The sequence below is a fragment of the Leuciscus leuciscus genome (assembly GCF_965113295.1).
Source record: "Leuciscus leuciscus genome assembly, chromosome: 2".
NCBI classification, from domain to species: Eukaryota; Metazoa; Chordata; class Actinopteri; order Cypriniformes; family Leuciscidae; genus Leuciscus; species Leuciscus leuciscus.
In genome coordinates, this window is record NC_138726.1 from 18,489,497 (window position 1) to 18,516,212 (window position 26,716).

At 37.2% G+C, this 26,716-nt stretch overlaps 2 protein-coding genes across 2 annotated transcripts; one reads left to right on the forward strand and one right to left on the reverse strand.

The window, feature by feature from the left end:
* Nucleotides 1-6,754: 6,754 nt before the first annotated feature.
* On the forward strand, nucleotides 6,755-22,773 carry LOC309492912 (uncharacterized protein; the record flags this gene model as incomplete). Its single annotated transcript, XM_082161952.1, has 6 exons — nucleotides 6,755-6,785; nucleotides 7,703-8,203; nucleotides 19,305-19,388; nucleotides 19,572-19,642; nucleotides 19,742-19,785; nucleotides 22,387-22,773. The coding sequence occupies 6 exons, from the start codon at nucleotides 6,755-6,757 to the stop codon at nucleotides 22,436-22,438; spliced, it is 783 nt and encodes a 260-aa protein (XP_082018078.1). The 3' UTR covers nucleotides 22,439-22,773.
* Nucleotides 13,379-17,859, reverse strand: LOC309492306 (paraneoplastic antigen Ma3-like). The gene is made up of 2 exons (XM_082161217.1): nucleotides 17,564-17,859; nucleotides 13,379-17,123 (listed from the first exon to the last, which is right to left on the reverse strand). The coding sequence occupies exon 2, from the start codon at nucleotides 16,399-16,401 to the stop codon at nucleotides 14,806-14,808; it is 1,596 nt and encodes a 531-aa protein (XP_082017343.1). The 5' UTR covers nucleotides 16,402-17,123; nucleotides 17,564-17,859; the 3' UTR covers nucleotides 13,379-14,805.
* Nucleotides 22,774-26,716: the final 3,943 nt, after the last annotated feature.

Sequence of the window (26,716 nt, forward strand, 5' to 3'; positions counted from 1 at the left end):
GAAGTTGAGGTCCCTCTCAGCCGGAAGTAAGATGACAAAACGAACGTAATGGCGTCACCCTCGTGGAAAATAAGGTGAATACACACGTCATGCACCCTACAACACTAATCCTAACCAAACATATAATACATATTACATATTACACACCATTACTAAACCTACCCTAAACCCACCCATGCGTATCATATGCACACAGAAACTCCTTTTCGCGTATAAATTGTACAATAAACACAATGTGTGCTATAGAGACACATTTAGTGTGACCGGGTTGGAATGACATACCAATTTCACAAATTCACGTTTATGTTGTTTACATGCAGATGGTAAAGGCATCGTTTTCAAAACCTTGCACTTTGAAACTCGTTTTCAAAAGCTTGCATTGTCAGGTGAAAATTGAAAATTATGTCGTGTAAACAGACCCTGAAGTGTCCATTCTTTATTGCACTTTAGTTTTGTTAATTGTTCATTTAAGTTGGCCTATTTACTATATATACAGTTATATATACACTTTTATTCTGGTTTACTGTGTTCACAGAAGCACTGCGGGTGCTTGATGTGTGAATCCTCATGTTCTGTTGTTTATGCTGCTATTTGCACATGTAAATCTACATTTTTTAGGTTTTTGAATTGGTCACAGACACCTATCTATTCTAAGTCCATTTAATTCTAATCTAACCTTCAAATCATGTCAGTTAATGATGACTGGGTAACAACCATCAGCTTTCAGTCAGAAAACAAAATGTTAAATGAACATCCCTACTTCATATATTTCAACTGAACCAACTAAAAATGTTCAGTGCAGCAAGTCGACATAACATTTTGAGATTGACCTCCAAAATCTTTACAGTGTGTTTGGGATGGCAAGAAATGTACAAAGCAGCCAAACACGTATCGTTCTTTACCATCCAACTGGGGACGCGAAGTTCATTTTGATTAATAAAATCATTATTCACTGTATAAAGTATGCTTTACGCTATACTAAATATAGGTCACTATAGTGACCTGAAATCGTTACCTTAAAGAGCTATTTCTGTTTGATTAATCCTATAAACCCTAAAGGGACTGCATAACCAAGCATAGAAAGTATCTATGAAGAGAGAAAATAAGCGTTAAATAAGAAAAATAATGTTATGAATGATAAAAGGCGTAATATATAATATACTATATAATATACTATATATATATATAGTTACATAATGAAGACAGACTTCACTGCCAGTTCACTTCACTGTTCACACACACACACACACACAGCTCCATTGCAGCCAAGTCCCCTCTTGTATAGATAGAGATCGTTCATTGAGTCCTCACTCGGCCAGTGTAGAGCGACATTGGTCTGTTAGTAATATAGATATGTATGTGTGTGTGCAATGACACATAACAATGGCAAGTAAATTGTTAGGGACTGCATAACCAAGCATAGAAAGTAAAAAAATTATATTATGAATGATAAGAGGATATTCTCGCCTCTGCTTTTGAACTGTTGCTGCCGGACGGTCTGTATTTTTTACCCCATTGTAGATTTAAATGGTCTTTCCTCAAGCAATTCAATTCAATTAAGTCTGTCTTTATTTTGTAACTATAGTTACAAAATAAAGACAGACTTAACTGTTCACACACACACACACACACACACACACACAGTTCCATTGCAGGCTATTGCGAGTCCCCTCTTGTATAGGTAGAAATCGTTCAGAGATGATATTCCATCTTGGCATGTTTAAAATATTATTATTTTTTGCATATTTGAAGTTATATTATGAAAAAAGACCTTAAAAGAAAATTGTGTATTTCATTTTTGTTTCTTCAAAATGACCAGATGCAACAAGTCAACTCAAAAGTTTTGAATTAGATCTTAAAGAAAGGTCCACTGTTGGATGGTAACGAACGACATATGTTTGGTTGCATTTAAATTGAGCAATATTTCAAACACTGAATATCTCTGTACATCAACATCCTAGAAACAAAGGAAACAGAAAAATAAGGACATGTCTATTGATTTTTTTTTAAGAGTAGAAATTATGTTTTAATTAATAGGCAGCCAATACTATCAGTCACATTATTAATATCTTAATAATATAATAATAATTACATTATAATTATGACATTGAGTTGCAGATCCCCTCTTGGCATGTTTTTTTTATTTTTTTATAAAAAAAATGCATATTTGAAGTTATATTATGAAAAATATAATATAATATATATGGCAACCCTTTATAATAACTGCATCTTATTAATCATTAGTTAAGCATTAGTAAACAGTTAAATCATAATTCATAAAGCAGACATTAATAAGCCGTTTATAAATACAGCTTTAAATGCTGTATTATTGATTTAGAAGGATATCTATAATGTGTTTAATAATTGTATTTTCATACTTTATTAATTATCAGTTTATCATTTCTAAATGAAGTATAGCATTATTTACAAAGCAGTTATTTAGGAGTTGTCAGTGATTAATAAGATCACTTAGAGTAAATTTAGTAGATTCAGGGAGTTATAAAGCATTTAGTAGTGGTCAGTTCACTATTTTGTGAGCAAAAGTGAGGACTAGTTATGCCTAAAGCATTTATAAAGGAGATTTAAAGACTCATTTATCTTCTAAACAGAAAAAGGAAACACACACAACACAACACAATGATAGAGAACATAGAAATATTAACAGCCTTTAAATCTCCTACATAACTAGCATAACTAGTCCTCACTTTAGATGAGCTCACAAAAAATAGTGAACTGACCTCTACTAAATGCTTTATAACTACCTGAACTACAGTAGAAATACATGTTATTAAAGCATTTATTAACACACTAAGTAACTATTACTATATGTCTGAATAATAAGTGTATGATGTATGAATGTACATTGAAATAGTTTAATCATTTACTCACACTTTCTAAGGGATCTTATGAACCACTGACAACTCCTAAATAACTGCTTTGTAAATGATGCTATACTTCATTTAGAAATTATAAATTGATCATTAATAAAGTATGAAAATACAATTATTAAACACAAATATAGATATGCTTTTAAAACAGGAATAAAGCATTTATAACTGCATTTATATACTGCTTATTAGTGTATATTAATGCTTTATAAATGAATTAACTGTTTACTAATGCTTAACTAATGATTAATAGCGTGGAGTTATTATAAAGTGTTACTGAAGCAGTTAAACAGCAACTCTACAGTCTCAGAGCCTCTCTAGGACAGCAGCCATTCAGACAATAGAGAAGTGTGAACGACGTGTGTTAATGGGCCACTGCAGTTCCTGCTCCAGCCTACAGGAGCGCTGCTGAGTATGGACTTAAACACACACACACATGTAAGTCCCCACTTGGTCAAAAATGTACAAAATTAACCAGAGCGTGTTTTGGCTGATTTTAACATGTTTTAAAGCATGACCAACAGGGGACTTGAAAAATGTCCCCACTTGGCTCGACGGTCCCCTGTTAGTGAGTGTGTAACGACACCAAGGTCCCCAGTTAGATAGATAGACGAGTACACACACACACGTTATTCTTTATTATTTTCACCCAGTAAAGAAACTGCTGTTTCAACTATAGTCATGTCTCTTTTGTTTGATTTATGAATATTTTAATTTAAGTAAGTTTTCCTGTTGTATCCAATGAGTGTAAGTTTTTCCTTTCAAGTCAGTCTTTAGTAAGTATTAAGCCCATATTGTAAGGCAGGGATCATCAGCCAGAACTTTGCTCGGCAGACACTATCAGGGCCAGACGCTCTTGTAAAATTAAAATGAATATTGTATAAGTAATGTATTATTATTTCATATATTAATAATATTTAATATATCAAAATGTATGTTATTTTTTTTTGTCTTTGTCAGTGTTAACTCATTTTACATGTACAATAGCAACCCACAAGGGTGAAAATTATATTTTACACTTCATTTTTATGTTTTATTTTTAATTAATGTCGATATTTTAGGCTTCATATTCATTTGGCTGTCAACTGCTGACGTGAGCAGTCATGTGACTCTCGTCGGTAAAACAAAAACGCGGATTATGTGTAAAATTAATATCTCTTGTCTTTAAGATATTTGTGTTTAATACCGCAGTTTTATAAAAATAAATGTGTGTTTTGTTTTCACATTATTGATAGCGGAAGTGGCAACACCCGTAACTATGGAGATGAGGACACTCAGCTTTGCGTCACGTGAGCAGAGGAGCTGGTCTCCTGTTTAAGTAAAAATATCGGCATTAAACAAATATTTTTGACTCCTCTTATCATAGATCATATACATGTAGTATAATTATTTACTAGACAGTGTGTGATATTTGATATATTGGGTAGATATATGTTTTCACAACCCTAAAACGGAAGAACACAAGTACTGAAGAGGGGTCTAGGGAGTTGTAGTTTTTTTTTTAAAAAACAGGGTTTTCCCTATTGGAAGTTGTAAATACTTAATTGGTGGCTTTCTATGGGTCGGAGGGGATAACAAACACATTTTTGGCATCAGACTTTAAATATTGTCTTGTTCAATGGGTGATTTCTTTATTTTTACACCATTTACACCTTTTTGGATGGCATAACCTCTATAGCCAGGCACCCTGCTGGAAATATCCTACAATGAATGAATCTTATTTTACAATCACAGATTATAATATGCCTACAGATACAGTGGTCTTTGGGTTCAGTTTACGGTAGACAGTAGGGGTGGAATGGTACAGTCACAGTTTGGTTCATACCTCGGTTCAAGCATCAGGGTTTGGTACAAGTTCGGTACAATGGAGGAAAAAGCAAAACAAAAATGCAGAAGACTCAGGTTTTACCACGAGAGGAAAATAAATGTCTTAGGCATTGCATTTTTTTAATAAACAAGTTATATAAATTAAAGGCATTGAACCTATTTATTTGTAGTGCAGTGACAAGTTTTATATAATTTGTTTATTAACTTGTTTATATAGCACATTTAATTGCAACGTTGTAGCCCAAAGTGCTTCACATTATACTACAACAGTAAGACATTAATAAAAGCAAATAAGTGACCACACATTCTTAGAAATATGGGGTCAATGAAGAAAGAATTAAAATAATGAAAACAAGATAAATTAATTTACAAATTAAATGAATAGATAGACAAAAAGACCTTGATATTGGGTATACCTGCGTGAATCTAAAATTAATTTGTTATATTTTTAATTGTTAATCAATTTAGTATGTGTAACATAATTAATAAAATAAACAGAATTGAAAACTAATGCACAATGTTGTTTCATTGCATTGAGTGTAGGCTACACAAATATAAGTAGGCCTAGGCCTAAACACTTTGAAGCTTGAATGATGTCCTGTTATAAACACAATTGTGTGTGTGTGTGTGTGTGTGTGTGTGTGTGTGTGTGTGTGTGTGTGTGTGTGTGTGTGTGTGTGTGTGTGTGTGTGTGTGTGTGTGTGTGTGTGTGTGTGTGTGTGTGTGTGTGTGTGTGCGCAACGTAGCTGCGATGTCGCTAATTGACACGTGGGTTGCCTTATCAGAGGCACCGAGGTCAGCAGAAGTGAATGAGGGGTTCATACTGTACGACATCCTCGAAAGGTAGGTATTGAATACACGTAGCCTAACTTACTGAAATCAACATGCTAACTGAACCTGAATAATAAAGTTAAGCCATCATTCGTTTATTATATATCACCATGAATTTATGTGTCCAATGACATATGGGTTTATTCAGCATTAGGCTAGCACCACATTTAACGTTAGCTGCAGTTGGCAGCAATGTGCTAACCGATGTCAGAATGATATAGCCTAAATTGAAATATTTATTGATTCCAAAATCACGTCACTGCAGCAGAATCAAAATGAGATAGGAGCTAGGCTACATTAAGAAAAGTGGTAAAATAAACAGAAATCAACTTGGAGCTATGAAGTAACGTTATGGGTTGTTGTATAGAATCTGCAGTAGGGACTAAAAGTTTTTAGCCGGATAATTTCATACGTCTATTAGCCTATTAATGGCCCGCGGTAAATCGCACTCCACCACCACAAACTCATACTACAAATCCCACAATGCACTGCAACAGCTGACACAAATGCGGGCCAGGCCGCTCAAGGGCAGAAATAATTTAAACGCAAAATAAACTATATCTAAATAAAGATATCTCATGCTGTATTGCGTTTGAAAATATGAAACACACATGAATTGTTGATGTCTGACACTACTGATAATTCTGAAGTTGCCCAAATTACAAACATTTGTAATACAACACTTAATGCAGTTCCTTTGTCACTTTGGTTATTAAATGTGGATTGTTTTATATTCTAGTTTTAAGATGCCACGAGGCTCAACAATAACCACCTGCGTGAGCTGCAAAGCAGCTATTGGTGTGGCCACCAAGACCTGCAAATATTGCCAGTCCGTACAGCCACGAAAGCAAAGACTTGCAAAAAAACGTTTAAAATTTTAGGCCAGAAAAGAGACGTGGTTGAAAAACAAAAACAAAAACCAAACCACGTCTCATGTGCTTGACGAGGCATCTGTCTTGGTATGTGTATAACGTCTGTAGTTATTATATTTACATAATTACAGCCCACAATGTTTCAGACATTTATAATTGCTTATATTTCTGTATTATCTAATAAATCTTTATTTTCAGGTCGAAAAGTTAAACACATTAGGCTACAAGGCCATCGTCTTCATTGGGAAAAAAACAAAGAAACAGAAAACCTGGTCTGCCCAAGTCCTCCAGCCAAAATGGGAACTGTCAGACAATTCAAAAAAATGCCTGGACAGGATGAAGGCTCTTTATGAACTCTTACTGAATGGTAAGTGTATGCGATTATATATATGTGGCACAGACACAGCAATTACAGTTGTATAGCTATTCACCTGTTGCTTCATCAAGTTTGGTCTTATCCAAGTTTGCTTTATCCAATAGGTGTTTATTTTAGAGCTGCGACAACTAATGGATATTTGAGATTATTAATCAATTATACAATTAGTCACCAACAATTTTTTTTTGATAATTGTTTAATACAAAAATTATCTGCTTTCAGAGTCATATATATATATACACACACACAAAGTGCTATGCATAAGTTTAGGAACCCATGCTAAAGTTGACTAAAAAGAAGAATAAAAAATCATCTTTTGGAAATTGATCTTAATGCCTTAATTTAAAAAAAAAATGAAGAAAAACATAACTTTCCATAACATCATCTCTCAATGCAAATCAATCCAGCTATTAGGCTAACTGAAATAAAACCATGCCAGTCTCTAGGTATGGTGAAGGCTATGTGATGATGTGGGGCGATTTTAATTCCAAAGGCCAAGGGAACTTTATCAGGATGCAGACTATCCTGGATCCATGAAATAACTGGCCTTCAAAAATAAAAATCTGCCTGTCTTTATTGGAATTTAACTTAGGGGTGTCCAAACTTATGCACCCTGTACTTTAAGGAAGAACATTTATTTATTTACAATATATTATTTAATCACAAAGAAAATTGGTGTCCTTATAGGTTGGATTTTTCTTAATTTTTTTTTTTAAATTGAGGCATTAAGATGATTTTTTATTCCTCTTTTTAGTCAACTTTAGCATGGGTGCCTAAACGTATGCATAGCACTGTACATATATTATAAGTACATATATATTTGACTCTGGGAAACACTGGTCAGCATTTTTTTAACAGTTTCTGATGCTTTATGGACTTAAATAATTTTCTCTTTTTGTACCATTGAGGTTTTACTAACCAGCAGTCCACCACCAGTCCTCCTGTCCAGTCTACCGCCAGTCCTCCTCCCATCCAATCTACCGCCAGTCCTCCCATCCAATCCACCACCAGTCCTCCCATCCAATCTACCGCCAGTCCTCCTGTCCAGTCTACCGCCAGTCCTCCTCCCATCCAATCTACCACCAGTCCTCCCATCCAATCCACCACCAGTCCTCCTCCCATCCAGTCTACCGCCACTCCCCCTGTCCAGTCCACCGCCAGTCCTCCCATCCAATCCACCACCAGTCCTCCTCCCATCCAATCCACCACCAGTCCTCCTCCCATCCAATCTACCGCCAGTCCTCCCATCCAGTCCACCGCCAGTCCTCCCATCCAATCCACCACCAGTCCTCCTCCCATCCAGTCCACCACCAGTCCTCCCATCCAATCCACCACCAGTCCTCCTCCCATCCAGTCTACAGCCAGTCCTCCCATCCTACCCATCACAGAACCACCTCAGCAGAAACGCAGTAAGTTCTGGTATTTTCAAATAGCACATAAATCATGATTCAATTGCTAGTCGTGTTTTTTTTTTTTCATGTTGTTTAATCATGGTATAAATGATAACCATGTTAAACATTTAATCTGTTTCTTTTTCTCAAACTGAAATGATAGGCCTTTATCACAGTGTTCGTGTCGTCACTTACAGCGGCGAATAGTAGCGTAAACCGACTCACGGTCTAGTCTTTAGCAATGACGGCGAGCACAGCGAGGAACTGTGCTTGCCACCATTTCTACAGACTAGACCGGAAATCGGTTTACACTACTATTCTCCATTGGAAGTGATGACACGCGCACTGCGATAAAGGCCTATACTCTTGTAACGGGGATGACGAATGTAGTATTCTATGTATATGTTACTCTACAGAGGTTAAATTCGGCTTAGGTTCGGCTCTGGGAGGATTTAAGTGTAAAAGGGTGGACCAAATCAATTTCAAGTAATTATCAGCCGGCAATTTTATTTACAATGATTCACATTCAACATAAAACAATATTGTCAAAGTTGACTCTTTGTCTGGTTTCCACTCAACACTATGAACCAACAACAACAATGATTCATATCAAACCCGAAGTTGAATGTGAAGACCAAAAATGAAATAGAATAAAATGAAACAAAATAAAACACAGTCTCAATAATCTGTTCTGGATCCTTTGTATGTAAAGTGCTCAAATGTCCATATGTATAAAACTCAAATGTCCATGTGTAAAGCTCCAATGGTCATGCATGTGTAAAGAGCTTCAATGTCTTTGTGTGTAAAGGCCTTTTGTGTTGCTACCCGGGTAGTGTGTATGTGCTTAGCTCTCTTGTGTACATCCGTGATGGACCACGATGATTCTTTGACTGGCAGATCAGGGTCTGGCTCGCCGTTCAAATGGTAGACCACTTAACAGAATCAGCATTCAAAAAAACCAATCTGCATAAAACAATGCAGTCACATTAAACATATTTCAATATAAACAATTTCTACACCGACATTTTCTATTGGCTGCACAAAATGTCCGTAATTACCAGTGTTAATTCAACACGTGACAATATAAGTTCAAATAAACAGCTTAAACGCATAAAAGTATTTAAATATGCAATACATCTCTCTCGTTAGAATATTTTGTTAGTTGTACAACATTTCTTTTACCATTTGCTGCATTTATAACACTTGTAGAAAATAAAATAATTTAACTAAACAGTTAAACTAGCGTTATACACGGATAGATTTGACTCCGTATCAATTTTACTTTATAAACATACAAAAATACATTCTTGAACATAGAATATAACTCTGATTGGCTTTAAGATATATATAAAGAAAAAGGAATATCACTTTGAAAGTTAAAGTAATGCATAAGCAAAACTCACCAGAGTTCTTGTAAAAGAAAAACCAGTAACCAAAAGCATTGACCGGTTGTTTTCCTCAGCAATAGGATAAATAAACGACCTCGACGATTAATATTATCCTTTATAAAAGAATATGCACATTGAACCGAAAAAACAAATGAAAATTAAATCGTCTTTGCAGCTACACGCTAACCTCGTGCGTGCATATTCAGCAGGCTTCTTCATCTGATTTTTAACATACGTTGACTCTCAACATACCACAGCGTTAACCGCCCTCTAGAGGTTTATGATAGTACCACACCTAAAATACAGAAACTTCCTTTTATTATATATAATCAACCCTGCTTACAAATAAACATACTTTAGGACTAGGAATAAAGGAAAACTATGAATGTTAAATTTGAAAGGGTTACATCCTCCCCTCCTAAACCTGCATGCGTCTCTGCATGTAGTGTACCTATAAAATAATTGATCTATCAGGGGTAAGTATCCTAACTTCAGGGAAATCATCTGACTCAAGGGCTTGTGTGAAGGCTTTGTTTAAACCACTTAACAGGGATTGCATGACTAACACTAAGGGGTTTCCTAATGATGTGTAAGTTAGTCTATCAGGTGGCTCCCTGATTCTGGTAGAATGTCTGGACTCTGGCTCTGGTATCTCCTGCACAGGGGTATTTCCATTTCTTTCAACATTCTCTTCAATCAGTATTTCACTGTCGTTGTCCTCTTTCCTCATTTCACCACTTTTTCCCTCAACAGGTTCCGTCCTATTCCTGATCAGCTCCTCAGTACACTCATCATCAATGACATCAACGGCCTCGGAATCCAGTTCCTTGACAGGTGAGTTTCCCACATTCTCTTCCAGCGTGTCCTCAGGTAAGTTTGTTTCTCCCTCTTCAGATAAAGCTACTTCTTCCATTGCGTTTCCCCCATCCAATTGCACATGCTCAAATTCAATATCAAGACTTTCCACACCTCCAGAAGGTTCAAATGGTTGAGCATTTGGATTCAGGGTTGTCTCACGGGAACTTCCTTCCACTTCTTGTATGTAGGGCACATCCTTGACAATTGTTATGGTAGGATATGTCTTATCCTGCATTATTTGGGGAAAGTAGAAATCTGGTTCTCCATAACTTTCATACACTTGTTCATCGTCATCCTCTGGAACTGTTGGCGATTCCCTAGAACAAGTTGTTTTTTCCTTTTCCTCCACCCTGTTGTCTTCATCACTGGAATTGGTGGGGGTTAAGAAACCACAGGGCAAGAGTAAATCTCGATGGAGGGTTCTTTCAGGTCCGTCAGTAGTAAGAGGCTTTACAACATAAACTGGAGAATCAGTTATTTGCTTGACTACTTGGTAGATGGTCTTGCTCCATCGGTCAGCTATCTTGTGCTTGCCTCTTATGCCAACATTCTTAACGAGAACACGGTCTCCTGCTTGTAAAGTGGACTCTCTCACCTTCAGATCATATCGTTGCTTATTGCGAAGAGCTGTCTTCTTACTGTATTCAACAGCAATCTTGTAGCTTTCTTGCAGACTCTCTTGAAGCTTTTTGACGTACTCGGCATGACTAACTCTCTTTTCCCCTTCAGGCTTGATACCAAAGGCTACATCTATGGGAAGGCTTGGCTGTCTCCCGAACATTAACTGATAAGGAGAAAAACCGGTGGTGTCATTTTTCGTGCAGTTATAGGCATGTACCAGAGGCTGCACAAAATCACGCCATTTGATCTTGTCTTCTTCTTGAAGAGTTCCGAGCATTTGGAGAAGAGTTCGGTTAAACCTCTCCACGGGATTTCCACGTGGGTGGTAAGGAGTGGTCCTAGTTTTTTTTATACCCAGAAGATGACAAAGGTCTTTGATCACAGCAGATTCGAAATCTCGACCCTGGTCGCTGTGCAGGCGTTCTGGTATCCCATAATGAATGAAGAAGTTAGTCCAAAGTGCTTTAGCAACTGTCCTTGCTTTTTGATCAGCTGTTGGAATCGCCACAGCATACTTTGTAAAATGGTCAGTGATGACTAAAATGTTCTTAGCACCTTTACCATCCGGCTCAAGAGAAAGGTAGTCCATACAGACCAGTTCTAATGGTCGGCTGGTCTCGATGTTAACAAGGGGGAATGCTTTTTCCGCTTTTGCCTTCCTTCTGATACATCTCTCACAGATACTGACCTTGGTTTCGACATCCAAAGACATCCTTGGCCAATAGAAACGCGTACGAACCAAATCCAAAGTCCGCTCCACTCCCATATGACCTACTGAGTCATGCAAAGCTTCTAAGACCACTTCCTTATACTTCTGGGGTAGAACTAGCTGATAGAAAGGCTCTCCTCTGTTCATACGCTTCCTGTAGAGGACTCCATTGAGGACTACAAGTTGGTGAATCAGTCGAAGAATAAGTTGGACTTCTCGGTTTTCTTGCTGTCTGACTCGGTAAGAGAGACGTTTACCAGTGTTCAAGAGGTGAGTCACTCTACTAATGACAGGATCATTTGCTTGCTCTGCTGCCCAATCCTGTTGGGACATCCTGGGAAGGGTGCTGGAACCAGGAAGAAATTCAGCTTGGGAGAATTCCACTGGGATGGCATTAGCATCAATGGCAAGACATTCCAGAGCAACAGGAAAATTGGCATCTTTGTCTGCCACAGTGCGTCCGTACAGTTGATGCTTTTGACAAACGGCTCCCACTGCTTCCTTAGGAAAGGAAATCCTATTTTCTTCATTCAGAAAACGGGAGATGAACTGGCTAATGCGGTCATCTTCAACCTGGGAACTGTTATCGGCGTCTATCTGATCATGTGGTCGCCTGGAGAGACCATCAGCATCTTGATTTTTCTTTCCAGCTCTGTATTGGATGCTGAAGTTGAAAGTAGACAGGGCCGCAAGCCACCGGTGTCCTGCAGCGTCAAGCTTGGCAGATGTTAATATATATGTGAGGGGATTATTATCGGTCATGATGGTGAACTCGACCCCATACAGATAGTCGTAAAACTTATCCGTCACTGCCCACTTTAAGGCTAAAAATTCCAGCTTGTGGGTGGGATAACGTTTTTCACAGTTCGACAACCCTCTGCTGGCAAATGAAATCACCCTCATGTGACCATCTTGTTCCTGGTACAAAGCAGCACCAAGACCATGGAGACTAGCATCTGTGTGTAAGATGTATGGCAGTTTTGGATTAGCAAATCCCAACACCGGGGCTGTGGTCAGCTTCTGAATCAGTGTCTGGAATGCGGTGTCACACTCAGGCGTCCATCTACCACCAAAAGGTTTCTTGAAATCAGAATTGGAGACAGGCTTAAAACCCTTCGCATTCCTTCGAGGGGGACAATAGCCAACTGTTAGTGCATTTAATGGTTTGGCAATTTTGGAGTAGTCTCTGACAAACCTCCGATAATACCCAGTGAAACCCAAAAAGGACTTCAGCTCACTGATATTTGTCGGCTTTGGCCAGGTGGTGAGTGCAGAGATTTTCTCAGGATCTGTTTCTACGCCTTTCTCCGAAACAATATGTCCAAGATATTTCACAGACTTCATGAAAAAGTGGCATTTGCTTGGAGATAGTTTTAAGCCAAACTCTTTCAGCTGGTTCAGGACTTTCATGAGGCGTTCTTCGTGTTCCTCCAGGCTTTTCGAGAAAACGATGAGATCGTCGAGGAAGACAAGTACTTCTTTGAGATGCAAGGTGCCCATGCACTTTTCCATGACACGTTGAAATGTACTAGGCGCATTTGTCACTCCCTGTGGCATTCTATTAAATTCCCAGAATCCCATTGGTGTTACGAATGCCGTCTTGTACTAATCCTCCTCTTCAACCTCCACCTGATAGTAACCTGACTTAAGATCCATGACAGAGAACCATTTGGATCCAGTCAATGCAGAAAACTTTTCCTCAATGTTAGGCAGTGCGTAAGCATCTTTGATTGTCTGGTTATTTAGTTTTCTGTAGTCTATGCACAGGCGGATAGCACCGTTCTTCTTCTTCACAATGACTATTGGCGAAGCGAAAGGGCTTTCCGACTCACGGATTATGTTTGCATCTTTAAGCTCCTGGAGATGAAGCCTAACAGCTTCATAATCTGAGGGATGGATGGGCCTCACTCTCTGTTTAAAAGGAGTTGGATCTGAAAGCCGAATTCTGTGCTTGACCGCTGAAGTGTGCCCATAATCAAGGTCACTCATTGCAAATACTTCAGGAATGGAGTTAAGCTTTGTTGTAATTCTTTCTTTCCACTCTTCAGGAAGAGAGGGGTCTGTGAAGTCGAATGAGATCTTATTTTCAGGATTGGTGGAACATACTGTATTGCAGCCGACTTTAGTAGTGGAAGGCACAACACTAGGCTTTTCCTCTTTAGCTGAGGTATTCCTTAGCGAGGACAGAGCCGATGGAGCATAGAGCTCAGCTAAACAACAGTTGGCTGGGAGTGTGATTTCATGTGCAGTTTCATTCTGGAGGATTATGGGAACTTTAAATGAGGTCCGTCTGGGACTGGTCAGGACATAACTGCACAAAAGCAGACCACCAGGGAGGCAGGAGTGAGTGGATGGCTCTACTACAAGTGGAGCATCAGCAATCGTTGCCACATTCCTAGCATACCCATCCAGGACCATCTTTTGACCCGCTGGAATGGCGACGCATTTCTGACCCTGTAGTTTGACTTGGCCCACTTTACCATTGCTTTGTCCCAGGATGTATCTGCGCAAGAGAGTTTTCAAAAGGGGTGCATGTTGGAATTTGTCCTTGGGAGCAGCATAACTGCTGTCGTTAGCAACAAAAGATTTAAACAATGTGTCAAGGGTGTTGGTGCCAACCAGTACTGGGACTTCAGCATTGAATTTGTAGTCAGGTATGACAAGTGCAAGGGTGGAAACAGTTTCAGCTTTTCCAGCAATGTTCTCTGGGAAATGTATGCTAACTTCAGTATAGCCCAAGTATGGTACAGTCTGCCCCCCAGCTCCTTCAACTTCAATAAGATCATCAAGAGAGAGGATTGGAGAGGATGACAGATGCGTGTCATAAAAGGACTTGGACACAGTGGTCACCTGTGACCCTGAATCAAGAAGAGAGTTGCAAACCTGTCCGTCAATAATGATTTCAGCTGTGCATTTAGGACCAATTATGCCAGAGATTAAATCACTTTCACGAGATGGAAGACATGAGTGAGCTTGACATCTTGCTTCTTTTAGGTTCAATTCATTGGGACATTCTTTGCTGCAATGGGCCCCAGTATGTCCCGTTACTGAAACCCCGTCCAGTTTAACGGGACTCCATTTTTCACTTTCCATTCATCTTGTTTCACTTTGAGCTCTTTGTACTTTCGATCCACAAGCGCCTTGTTGATGGAACCTTCACATGTTCTAGCTAGGTGGCCATCTTCGCCGCATCTGAAACAAAACCACGGTTTTGGTGGTTTAGCTGTTACCTGTTGAACTTGCATCTCCGCTTTAGGTGTCACCGTATTTGGGTATTCTGTCAATTTGGACTCGTGTTTCTTTTTTTTCTCAGATTTGGAGGATCTAAGCTGCATCTGGAGATCAGCCACCTGTTTTCTCAAAGCCTCTGTTTCCAAAATGTAGGTCTGCAACACACTTGAGTCACTGTAAGGAGACATGTCAACAACAGATTGTTTGTGAATTGCAGCTTTGTGTTTTGAACTGCCTAAGTGTCGTTGCATTCTGTCCAGTTTTGCTGCACGTCTGTCTTCCTCAGTTCTGAGCAGCAGCAAAAGCTCTGCAAAGTCAGGTGGTGTCTTGGCTTTGGCTTCCAGCTGAAGGGTAAGTATTAATGAGTGATCCCAGCAGCCACGCTGAAATTGTTTCAGCAACTGACGATCTGCAGATGACTGCTTTAGACCATTTCTCTTTACCGCAGTACTGAGCAGTGTTTGTAATCTTTGTAAGTAATCAGATGCTTTCTCACCAGGATCTTGGTTGGTGTTCAGGAAACGGGCGAAGATCTCATCACCATCTTCAACTAAGCCATATGCAGAGTCTAGGAGCTTCACGTAGTCTCTAGGAGGAGCTGTAGAACCAAGCTGTTTAACCACATCGGAAGCTGGTGGCAAGAGGCTTTCTAAGATTTTCCTTCGCTGGATATCTATTGGAAGAGAATCCTGCAACAGAAGGTCAACATGAAGACACCAAGTATCGAAGTCAGCTTCACCTGGGGGCTTAGGTACTTTTCCTGAGAATGAACGCAGCCATTTGGAGTGTGTCTGTGCAGAAAAAGCATCATTTTTGATGACGTGCTCGACTACAATGCGCTGGATCTCGGGAGGGTTTAGGTCGTCATTAGTGAGTGTGTTAAAGGCAGGCTTTGGTGTTTTTTTCCTCACAGCAGGATCAGGCTGGCTGTCTGAGATACGGACACGTGACTTTGATTTTGGCTCCTTAAGTGGTTGTCTTTTTATATACCTCTTTGGAATAAAGTCACTGTTGTCAGAAGAGACCTCTTCGGGAGCAGCATTATCACTGTCATCACTTGACTCAATGGATAACCTTTGTGCTTGGGCATGGGGCTGTGCTGATGGCTGTGCTAGCACTTTGATGTTATCTGCATACCATGCAACTGCTGGGTTTCGCACACTCTTAATCTCTAGGGGGAAATTAGGCTCAAGAAGTGTGACAGGAGTGTGTGCATCAAACTCAACTATAATGATGGGCTGTCCTGTCTGCTCAGTAGGGGGGGCTACTCTCACTACTTTCACAATGACCCCATAATTCTCAAAAGTTGCAATAATGTCATCATCTGTGTCATTATCAGTAATGCCTAACACACATAAAGAATGCCGTGCTTTCACATTGTAACACTTTTCAATATCAGACATACTCATTGTGCTCAATCACAAAAAAAAAAATTTACTTCAGAAACTAAAGTTTGGAACTTCACCACTCTCAAAACGTACTTGTAACCGGCTATTTAAAAAAAATCCTCCTGGCTGGCTCGCCACAATAAGGGATGTAACGGGGATGACGAATGTAGTATTCTATGTATATGTTACTCTACAGAGGTTAAATTCGGCTTAGGTTCGGCTCTGGGAGGATTTAAGTGTAAAAGGGTGGACCAAATCAATTTCAAGTAATTATCAGCCGGCAATTTTATTTACAATGATTCACATTCAACATAAAACAATATTGTCAAAGTTGACTCTTTGTCTGGTTTCCACTCAACACTATGAACCAACAACAACAATGATTCATATCAAACCCGAAGTTGAATGTGAAGACCAAAAATGAAATAGAATAAAATGAAACAAAATAAAACACAGTCTCAATAATCTGTTCTGGATCCTTTGTATGTAAAGTGCTCAAATGTCCATATGTATAAAACTCAAATGTCCATGTGTAAAGCTCCAATGGTCATGCATGTGTAAAGAGCTTCAATGTCTTTGTGTGTAAAGGCCTTTTGTGTTGCTACCCGGGTAGTGTGTATGTGCTTAGCTCTCTTGTGTACATCCGTGATGGACCACGATGATTCTTTGACTGGCAGATCAGGGTCTGGCTCGCCGTTCAAATGGTAGACCACTTAACAGAATCAGCATTCAAAAAAACCAATCTGCATAAAACAATGCAGTCACATTAAACATATTTCAATATAAACAATTTCTACACCGACATTTTCTATTGGCTGCACAAAATGTCCGTAATTACCAGTGTTAATTCAACACGTGACAATATAAGTTCAAATAAACAGCTTAAACGCATAAAAGTATTTAAATATGCAATACATCTCTCTCGTTAGAATATTTTGTTAGTTGTACAACATTTCTTTTACCATTTGCTGCATTTATAACACTTGTAGAAAATAAAATAATTTAACTAAACAGTTAAACTAGCGTTATACACGGATAGATTTGACTCCGTATCAATTTTACTTTATAAACATACAAAAATACATTCTTGAACATAGAATATAACTCTGATTGGCTTTAAGATATATATAAAGAAAAAGGAATATCACTTTGAAAGTTAAAGTAATGCATAAGCAAAACTCACCAGAGTTCTTGTAAAAGAAAAACCAGTAACCAAAAGCATTGACCGGTTGTTTTCCTCAGCAATAGGATAAATAAACGACCTCGACGATTAATATTATCCTTTATAAAAGAATATGCACATTGAACCGAAAAAACAAATGAAAATTAAATCGTCTTTGCAGCTACACGCTAACCTCGTGCGTGCATATTCAGCAGGCTTCTTCATCTGATTTTTAACATACGTTGACTCTCAACATACCACAGCGTTAACCGCCCTCTAGAGGTTTATGATAGTACCACACCTAAAATACAGAAACTTCCTTTTATTATATATAATCAACCCTGCTTACAAATAAACATACTTTAGGACTAGGAATAAAGGAAAACTATGAATGTTAAATTTGAAAGGGTTACACTCTAAATGAAGAAATGTATTAAAATAAAAAGTCATAATACAAGTGACTGATTAGTGTGAGGGGACTTCTGAGGTGTTATACCAATAACTACTGTAATATGTAGATCTGGATAACTTGCCTTTCAAATATTACTAAAGTGAAATATAATGTTTCATTATGGAGTGCACTGTTGCACATCCAAAGTCTGCTGTAGGTGTTGGGGTCCTTATTTGTATAGAATTCACTTTAGTCTACTGTGTAGATGTGGACAAGCTACATGGCTTCAAAATACATCAAAATACATGGCTGTAACAATTCACAGCCTATGCTAGATTCTGTTAATAAATGATAATCAACTCAAAATAATATGATGTAACTTAGCAAGCTTTCATATTCTGTGGCGATTTCTGTCATCATAATCTCAGTTTGTTTATATGTGTTTATATACATTCATAAATTAGGCCCTTGATGATCATACAAACCCCTATTCCAGTGAAGTTCCTATATTTAATGAATATACAACGAAGACAAGATGTTTAATGTTCAAACTGAAAAGCTTTATTGTTTGTTTGCAAAGATTCACTCATTTTGAATGTCATGGGGCATGGGTTTGCCATGGGCACTAACACACCCCCATGGCTTTTGAACTTAGCACTGATAACAATCTGGGAGGTCATTTTCCTCTTTATCCCAAGGAACACGAGGTACATGATTTCCAAAAACGTTTAAATGTGGACTGCACACGTAGCACTTGTAGTAGTGACAAACAGTTAACTGACAATTGTTTTCCAAGGTGTTCCTGAGCCAACGTTAAAATGTTTTAAAATGTTTTTAGTAGTGATTCCCACCATCAAATAGCATCCCCAGATGACTCAGTCATTAACAACAAAGGATGACTTGCTTGTGAATGAATTGCATAGATGCCCATTTTATGCCCAATCATGACACTCACGTGTTTCCAATGAACCTGTTCACCTGTGGAATGTGTCAAACATTCTCAGTACTATATGTTCCAAACATTCAAACAACAGATTAGTTGTCCTGTCTTTGTAAAGTTTTCAGATTAAAATAGGTTTAAATGATTCATAAATCGTTGTATTATGTTTTTATTTTTGTTTTACAGTTGACCCAGCTTAATTGGAATTGGGGTTTGTAAAACCCATTATATCAAATTGACAGAATATTGACAGAATCTTACTTAGTAAATCAATCTGTGACACCCTGTTCCCTGTGAATTGAAGCATTATCGATTACAATCTATATATTTCCAAATGTAATGTGTACAGTATACATTTGTTATTGGAATAAAGGTACTGTGTTAAACCAGTATTCATTGTAATAACAGATACATTTCCTTCATCTCAACAGAAATCTCTGCAAACAAAAAAAGGAAGGTGAAGGACAAGGAAGAAACTACAGGGAAGAAACTGAGGGGGAAAAAATCAGCCAAAGGTTTTTAAGCTTTCCTAGATTTACATTTTACCATTTCAAATCAGACTTCAAATACAGTGATTATTTTGCCTTAGCCATTTATATTTAAGTCATAAAATATATCATGTGTTGCCTGTCAAAATAGTTTTTTAATACATTGATGATGTATGAGGTCAAACTGATGTACTTTTTTTGCTCTTTCAGAATGTAACCATGGGATCCAAGAAGGGACTTTTTACCCAGTTAAGAGGGTGATCCGCTGCAAAATGCAGAAGGTTAGTTTTTACAATAATTAAAAGTCTTAGGTGTACTCAGTGGAATTGCAGCACCCCAACTGAAAACCCCTTAACCCCCCAACTTTGATGTTTTTTCAGGGGATCCAAAAGAAGTTGGTAGAATGGGAGCCCTGTTCACTCTGGTATGTACAATCAGTGTTGGGCAAGTTACTTAAAAAATGTAATACATTATAGATTACTAGTTACAGTCATCTGAGAGTAATTAGTTATATTACAATATTACTGTCTCTGAATTGTAATGTGTTACACTACTTTTGCATTACTTTTGAGTTACTTACACCAAAATAACCACAGAAGTATGACTTGGCATTCTAAAATGGTAAAATTTTAATTTATTGCAGCTCATTATACATCTAGTAGGATAATGTGGGGCAATGTGGAATAGCATTATGACTGTGTAGGCCCCTAAGGCTACTAACAACTTAATATAATAGACACAGTGAAGGCTTATGTCACAAAGCAAAAAGTAACAATCACAGAATCAGAAAAGGAGGGAAAGGATCAAAGTCTGGTAAATCTTGAGTCACTAAAAAGAATCGTTCAAAATGAATGAATCGTTCACAAACAACTGCACATCAAAACTGCACATCACTAGCTGTTTTACCACATTAACGTATCAGCGTGGCTTGTAAACTTAACGTTAATAACAGCAGTCAATATGACAACGTTAGCTTACCTTGTCATTTCGGGTGTTGATGGGGATTTTGCCGACAAGCTTTATAAAAGCCGGAGATTCCACTGTTGATAGAGGCAGCATGTCTTCAACAATATACTCTGCCACGAGTCTCTTCACCTCTTGGGGTTTAAGCATGGCAGTCTGAGAGAAACATCATTTCTGTTGCTTTGTCTTGCTCTCATCCCCGTCATTTTTTCTCTTCTCTGCGCCAGCTCTCTCGGTTAGCTTAGTGTTACCGTGGCACCTGTCCAGGAGTTTCTTTAAGTTACTGGTGCTATTTTTCGAAGTAGAGAGTTCCCTCGGTGTCGCACACACACATAGATTGCACTTGACTATAATATTCTTATCTTTCTCTTTGATGAACTGAAAATAATGGGAGAATGTCCACCTTGCAAATGTAGACTCTGTCTCAGCCATCCTAACCATAGAATTCCAGCAACAGAAAGAACGTCAGATTTTTTTCTTCGCTGGTGCCACTGCCAAAATGTTTCTCGGTAGTGGTGAATTATAAAAAAAAAAAATAATCACCTAACTTCCTGTTAAAAAGCATTGTAACGCGCGTTACTGAGATTGTAACGGGTATAATATTACCGAATTTTTATTTGTAATGTGTTATATTACTGCGTTACAGCAAAATGGAATACATTACTGTAATTGCGTTACTTTTGTAACGCGTTACTCCCAACACTGTGTACAATACCAATAAAGTAATGACCTTGGCTTGTATTTGTGGGCAGCTGTGGCTCAGTGCGTCAATGTGTCCTTGGGCAAGACACTAAAACCACCAGTCTGTCATTAGGTGTATTAATATGTGGGAATCCAGTCTTCAAAGCCTGTCTGCAAACAGTGCTGTATGAATGTGTGTGTAGTGGTAGTGATACACATTGTAAAAGTGTTTTGAGTGATCCCAGAAAGTATAAAAGCGCTATATAAGTGCAAGTCCATTTAACATCCATAATTGCATCAGGCACTTGACTGAACGGGTTGTATTTGGGATAGCCATTTATATGTGGCTTGCCTTTAATTTATTTTGTGCAAAGCTCTTGCTCAAATCTAAATTAGATATTTGTGCATGTAAGTATGAGATTAACTGGATGGATTAATTGTTTAGAGTAAAAAATAAATGATTTGCCGCATGCTGCCTTAAGTTTAAACATACACGCTAAGCAGCGCAAGGGAACAGAGATCTACTGCGCAAAGCAACTACCTGAGACTGAGCTTCATTTATCAAAATGTACTATCACATCAGCCCCGTAAAGAGGGCAGACAATTGTTGGCACTGAGCTTTTAGTTAAAGTTCTACAGTGTTTGTGTATTTTATCAGTGATGTGGTGCTTAAGGCAGATAAACCTGACTGCCATAATGGATAGACATATGTTGGACATAATCACTCATTTATTCTGAGCAAGGATTTCATTTTTATTTAGATTGAATTTTGATTAGATGTTGACATTGGGATGCTAAAGTAACACACATTGGTTAAAGGCATTTACAAAATCCTTTCATGAACACATTTTCAAGACTATTATTGTGGAGCAAATTGCAGAGGTCTTTTATAATGGATAGCTTTTGAGCAGAGGTATATGAATTTAAATAAATGTTTACACCGTAGGTAATGCATATTCAAACCTTAACCAAAATATTACCATATTTACTGGTTTTTTTTCAATATTAATTTTTATTGGTTTTATGACAACAACAACAACATACCAACGAAAAAAAAAAAAAAAAAAAAAAAAAAAAAAAAAAAAAAACAACCAAAACAAAACATACCCACCAACCCACCCACACAGAAAAAGGGCCAGAGTACATTAAAAATTACATAAGTGCCTAAAATAATTACAAAGGAAAAAGATCAAACACATACAAAAGGGGATAGAATCAGCAACCATATTTACTGTTATCAGGTTACTGTAAGTTTATAAACCTACTGAATGAAGGGGTGGCTTGTGGTTCCTTATTGCCCTGAACCTTATCATGTTTGTTTTGAATTGAATTCATTGTTGATGTAAAGATCTAAATTAATAACAATCTCTTTTTATTACAGTGGGAAAACTTGGCCGGCACAGTGGGTGACAGAGGACAACACCATTAATTAAATAAATAAATGTTCAATCCCATTGTTTTGTTATAATATAATATGTATATGTATGTTCACTATGTTGTTATGCAGTCTATATTAAAAAATGTAAAAGCCTGAAAGACTCCCAGTTTGTAGCAAACCAGAGAACACGTGCTGTGTTTGCAAAGGCTTGACAGATCATCTGTCAGATAGATAGATAGATAGATAGATAGATAGATAGATAGATAGATAGATAGATAGATAGATAGATAGATAGATAGATAGATAGATAGATAGATAGATAGATAGATAGATAGATAGATAGATAGATAGATATTGCATACTTACAACAATATAAATTCGGTAACACTACAATAAGGTTAATTAGTTAACTACATTAGTTAACATTAACTAATAATGAACTGCACTTACAGCATTTATTCATCTTTGTTAAGGTTAATTTCAACATTTACTTATACTTTATACAAATATTGTTAACATGAGTTAATGCACTGTGAACTAACATGAACAAACAATGAACAGCTGTATTTCTATTTACTAACATTAACAAAGATGAATAAATACTGTAACAAATGTATTGTTCATTGTTAGTTCGTGTTAGTTAATACATTTACTAATGTTTAATAAATTAACCATATTGTAAAGTGTTTGCAGAACAAAACTTGATCATATCCCAGAAATAAGCAGACACGTGGTGGCAGAACTGAGTATGTCATTGTCATTTGTGAAACACCGCCTGGTTATTTATTGAAATATCCTGATCGAGGTTTAATACCACAATTTACACGCCAGTCAATGAATTCAACAAGCACGCTAAAAGTACTTTGTGGGGCCACGGGGGCCACGACGCGTCAAAACCAAAACCCATCAAGAGAGCCGCTAGGGCAACGATAGCAGGGTCCATAACAACCAAACAAAACGTTACAGTTTCACATTATTCTGGCAAGATCTGAAAAATATTCGCAACAACGAGCAAGCGAGGGTTTATGTACATTCACTGAGGGAATATTATGTAAATAAAATATATATTTCTGGCTAGAAATGTAATCAACACTTATTTTTATGCAGAATCTAACTCAAAATATGATAATTTTCACAAAAAATTAGAGAAATGTCCCCCATGTTTTTTGTTTTCGCAGCCGGAATCTTGAAAGTCACGTGATTTGGACGGAAAATGTAACAGTCATACAATTCAAGGCCCATAGGAAAAGAATAGGCAAAAAAAATGTAACAGTCATACAATTCAAGGCCCATAGGAAAAGAATAGGCAAAAAAAATGTAACAGTCATACAATTCAAGGCCCATAGGAAAAGAATAGGCAAAAAAAAATGTAACAGTCATACAATTCAAGGAGAGCCGCTAGGGCAACGATAGCAGGGTCCATAGCAACCAAACAAAACGTTACAGTTTCACATTATTCTGGCAAGATCTGAAAAATATTCGCAACAACGAGCAAGCGAGGGGTTATGTACATTCACTGAGTGAATATTATGAAAATAAAATATATATTTCTCGCTAGAAATGTAATCAAAACTTATTTTTATGCAGAATCTAACTCAAAATATGATAATTTTCACTAAAAATGAGAGAAATGTCCGCCATGTTTTTTGTTTTCGCAGCCGGAATCTTGAAAGTCACGTGACTTGGACGGAAAATAATAGGAAAAAGAAAATGTAACAGTCATACAATTCAAGGCCCATAGGAAAAGAATAGGCAAAAAAAATTTAACAGTCATACAATTCAAGGGCCGTTATTGTAACCACTCTACGTTTTGCACTTTGGACCAATGTAGTCAGTGTACGTTTTTATATGAGACTGGGTTGAAGACAGCTGCAGTGCAACAATCCTCAATGAAACATCCCCTCCTAACTTTACTTTTATGAGTGTCTGCAGAGCTGTTAAAAGAGGTGGGGGTCTAGCTGCTCTTTTTAAAGATATCTATCAATGTAAGCAAATATCATTTGGGAACTACACGTCTTTCGAATATCTGGGTATTGTATTAAAAGGTGCTCCACGCATTTTACTCATCATTATTTACAGGCCTCCAAAATACTCTCCAGCCTTTGCTGAGGAATTTACAGAACTGTTATCAACAATTACCTCAGAGTTTGACTGTTTTGCCATTGCTGGAGATTTTAACATTCACATAGATAATGCAGAAAACAATATGGCAAAAGAAATCAAAACTGTTTTAAAAACTTTTGATCTGACTCAGCATGTACAGATGGTGGACAACCAGAATGAGACTTTTACCGCCGCCGTTCCCGCGGCGGCAAAATTGGGATGTGTATTTGCTGCCTTTTACCGCTGAGTGGCGCTGTAATCACAGACTTTGAAAAGTGTCAGTTTATTCTCTTTATGACGTAATCTGCCGCGGCAGTAATCTGAGTTGAGGTCACAGATAAATTCAGGATAAATATTGTGGTTAAACGAATTCAAATTCATTAAATTTAAACAAAGTAGACACACGTTAACATTGTGTGCCCAGTTTTTCTATAATTTAGAAAGTGTAAAAGCAATTTTCAGAGATTAATAAAAACAGCATCAAAGGTGTAAGAAACTTTCAAGAGGCAAAGTTGTTTTAAAGAGAAAAGGTTTATTCTTTGAGGATTCTTTTCACATCCACAGCCACCCAGATGTGAAACAGAATGACCTAGTGGACTCAATAAACAGAGACATTTTATACAGGTTTCTGACATTCTTGACTCCTCCTTTCCCAGTTTCTGTAAATTTCCTTAAAGACATCTTATATCTCAAGCTGGTATGGACTGGTTTCTGCCTATTACTGCCGCAGCAAAAATAAACCAGTCGAATTTCAAAGTCGTTCGCGAAATGACTAGGCTATACCGGGTGGCGCAAGTGACAGGGCAAAACAGCAGCAACTGCGGCATTTTAAAAGGTAAGTTTCCTATCTGTTTATTAAAAAAAAAAAAAAAAAAAACATGGCGCAAGATCTTGTAAAAAAAACACAACTTTTTTCATTATTTTGAACAAAAATGAGACTGATTGAATATGTAAAAATATAAACAAACAAAGCAGAGAATAAAACAAACTTTTAGGGAAAAAATATAGGCCTATTATGCTACAACAGAATTGGTTAACATTAACGAAAGCAAAATATGTAAAAATACATTTCAAACAAAATAAAACAAAACAAATTCGTGGCCGAGTGGTAGGTTATAACTTACGTTTCAATAATTCAGATGACACGGGTTCAAATCCCGAAAATCCCATGGGCTACTTTTTTATTATTAATGCAGAGAGATTTGATAGTTCTAAAATATTGCTACACTATATTGTTTTTTTTCTCCTATAGCCTATATTAAATATTTTATATTTATAAAATAAAATTACCATTCATTTCCATTTTACATTAGGGACAATTTTTATCCAACAGAATGGCTGAATTAACATCTGCATAATAATAATAATAATAAACAGCACAAGGTCTTGTAAAAACACTTTTTTTTTTACACATAATTTCGAGACAGTAAATTGCCAATGTTAAAAAAAATAAAAAAATAAAAAAGAATATAACAAACTTTTAAAACAGAGAAAATAGTAGACCTAGGCTAATCAGACGATAGCTCTTTGGTCAATGCATTAACAATAGCCTCTCGGAGCTTCAAACGATCTGAGATCGAATCTCAGTGTAGCCGACAGTGTTTATGTTTTTCCGTTCTTGATGCTTAAATATGCATCTGTTTATTAAAGTCAATCATCTTGTTTAATTATCAATTGTACATTACAACATAAATTTGCTACATTCCAGTTGAGCCGCTGCAAAGACGACACATCTGATGAAGGAAGACTGTCAGCCGATCGCACCAGAAAATGAAGATGATGAAGCTCGTCTTTAATCTGCTAAATTATTATTTTGTGTGTGTGTGAATCATTCACGAGATTGAGATGACTGACAGTTATACCCGGCCATTAACGGAAGACATTTTTCAAAACAGATCGAACAAATCAGAAAAATACTTCCAATACAGTATTGCTTTCAATTAAAAAATAAACAATGAAAATGTAAAAGAAAATTAATTAAGTTTGAAAACCCATCGCACATTTCAAGGTACGAATAAGTGTCGGGACAGTTTATTTATTTAAACAGGGTTGCATCGATAGAGTTTATTCCCTTTGTGATGCAAAATAAGAAACACAGAATCTTATTCTTGCAACATTTAAAATTTCTATTGTCAAAGAAATTGCAGCTAAATTAAAAAATGAAAACGGTACAAAACGAAAAAAGTTCAAAGCAACATAAATTAAGAAGAGGCGTTTTTTTTTTTTTTGC